This window comes from Procambarus clarkii, chromosome 4 (genome assembly GCF_040958095.1).
Source record: "Procambarus clarkii isolate CNS0578487 chromosome 4, FALCON_Pclarkii_2.0, whole genome shotgun sequence".
Classification (NCBI taxonomy): Eukaryota; Metazoa; Arthropoda; class Malacostraca; order Decapoda; family Cambaridae; genus Procambarus; species Procambarus clarkii.
Genome location: NC_091153.1, coordinates 42,030,383 through 42,032,882, shown reverse-complemented (window position 1 = coordinate 42,032,882; position 2,500 = coordinate 42,030,383). Strand labels below are relative to the sequence as shown.

The following is a 2,500-nucleotide window of genomic DNA, read 5'->3' as shown; positions in this document are numbered from 1 at the left end:
TTGTTTTGTTTCAGGTGAGTGCGCGTGAAGGGAGGACGCAGGTGGCCTCGAACCACGTCCAGGTAAGTCACTCAACCCTCAACGTCTCAAGTTCAAGGACGTTTGAGACATTAAAATACATCTTAAAGGGATAGAGTAACTTGGGCTATTTCTATCCTTCTCAACGTCTCTCTTCCTGTCCCCGCGCACCTGTGCATATTCCTGTGTGTTTCTAGCCAGCGTTGGCAACATTTTCTGTCCTTTCCTGGGACCAGATTCATGAAGCAGTTACGCAAGCACTTACGAACGTGTACATCTTTTCCCAATCTTTGGCGGCTTTGTTTACAATTATTAAACAGTTAATGAGCTCCGAAGCACCAGGAGGCTGTTTATAACAATAACAACAGTTGATTGGCAAGTTTTCATGCTTGTAAACTGTTTAATAAATGTAAACAAAGCCGCCAAAGGCTGAGGAAAGATGTACACATTCGTAAGTGATTGCGTAACTGCTTCGTGAATCTGGCCCCTGGTCTGGAGCGATATGTTTGGGTGGTGTATTGGGTGTGGCTCAGGGTGTGGTGTATGGCAGTATAAGGTGTGACACTATGGTGTACTGTAGTGCAAGGGTGTGGTGTTATATAGCGGTGTAGTGAAAACAAACATGTCCCCCTGCTGTTGCTGGGGACCTTCTTCACTTGCTGGGAAAGGTCACTATGGAATGGTTCTTCCTAGGCTGTGAAGGGAGGGGGAGGTAGGGGAGGGGGAGGGGGTACGGACACTCAGTGTGTGTGTGTGTGGTTCTGATCTCCAAGAACACGTCCTCCTTATAGCACGTCGCATTTTGACGTATAGCCCAAGGCCAAAATCTTGGGTACTGAAAATGACGCCGGCTCGCGAAATAGACGTCACGCCCCGTTTTCTGTTGTTGGGTTCTCTGGGGCTGGTTAGATTCGGGCACGGTACTACGACAGTTTAGGGACGTAGTACAATCATATTGACGTTTTCTACGCATCAGCCGGAGATAAATTAGTTGGTTACGTTTTATCAGTGTTGATAAAGCATATCCCTGCTTTATCGGTGCTTTATCATAGTGGCACCATAGTGGCACCATAATGGCACCATAGTGGCACCATAATGGCACCATAGTGGCACCATAATGGCACCATAGTGGCACCAGTAAGTCCGAACAACGCCAGCGGCTTCTGTCACTTCCCCTTTACCGCAAGCATCGGTGCTCGACCCCCTTCCCCAATCCTCTACCGACCCTCACATCCCCTGGGGCATCATACGTGCCGGCAGGTGGTCCAGGTGGTATCGTACGCATCTGCAGGTGGTCCAGGCGGTATCGTACGCATCTGCAGGTGGTCCAGGTGGTATCGTACGCATCTGCAGGTGGTCCAGGTGGTATCGTACGCATCTGCAGGTGGTCCAGGCGGTATCGTACGCATCTGCAGGTGGTCCAGGCGGTATCGTACGCATCTGCAGGTGGTCCAGGCGGTATCGTACGCATCTGCAGGTGGTCAAGGCGGTATCGTACGCATCTGCAGGTGGTCAAGGCGGTATCGTACGCATCTGCAGGTGGTCAAGGCGGTATCGTACGCATCTGCAGGTGGTCAAGGCGGCCGCCCACCTGCCCCGCTGCCAGTATCGCCAGCGACGCGCAACAGCACGTGCGTCGCGACGCTGACGCAGCCGTATTGATTGAGTGTGACCTTGGGCCGGTTATTCGTGGAGCGGGCGTGACTCACTGGGGCATTGATTACCCCGCTCTTGGGCAAAGATAGACCCTTGCATGTTGCAAGCTTGCTTGTCCTGCCTCCTTCCGGCGCTTGTGGCCCTCTTGAGCCTCTCTGCAGGCTCTCATCGCGCGGCAGTGTGACCTGTATGTTATCCGGCCGTCTGGTCTGCTCTCTGGTCTGCTGTTCTCTCTGCAGGACTACTGGGAGGTGGGGGGGGGGGGGGTTTGTAGCGGCTTGCTTTCTCCTTTCTCTTGCAACGTCAGCTTTCGTGGTCCTCTGCACAGTTTTGTTCTGTTCCTGTTGGTTCACTTCCTGCCATATCCCTCACCTCTCTCGCTCTCTCCTGCTCTCGCTCAATCTTGTTCTCGCTCTCTCTCGCTTGCTCTCTTGTGCTCTCTCTTGCTCGTGGGCTCTGCGGGGGAGGGGGTCTCCGCGAGCAAGGGGGGGAGCCTAGAGAGATCTCCGCTACATCAATGACCCGTCAAGTTTCATTTAAATTTTTACCGTTAAAGTTCGTTATGCTTCAGATAAGCACAAAGCACTTGTGCGCGCCTTTTATTGACGCATTGTTGTGGTAATTTGTGTTCCTCGGTCTTTTCCTTCATTGATTTTAAGACGTGTTTTGTAAGGTGGGGCAGGTCTTACCTGTTAGTGCTTACAGGGACGTGAGCTCTGGCTCTTGGGCCCTGCCTGCTGGGTCATGTGTGTGGGCCGTCAGGTGACAGCGCAGTGGCACACACCCGTTGGTGCTGCTGTAATGTTGAATCTGACAGTGGTCCAGA

General features: G+C 52.6%; 1 protein-coding gene across 7 annotated transcripts in view; it reads left to right on the top strand.

The window, feature by feature from the left end:
• step (cytohesin steppke) overlaps window positions 1–2,500 on the top strand; it is a 455,937-nt gene that overhangs the window by 322,650 nt on the left and 130,787 nt on the right. For 4 of the 7 annotated variants that reach the window (XM_069333863.1, XM_069333860.1, XM_069333856.1 and 1 more), the window contains exon 3: window positions 15–62. The exons of the other annotated variants lie outside the window; for them this stretch is intronic. In XM_069333863.1, coding sequence (XP_069189964.1) covers window positions 15–62 — 48 coding nt within the window. The remainder of the gene's footprint in view (window positions 1–14; window positions 63–2,500) is intronic. 7 annotated transcript variants of the gene reach the window in all.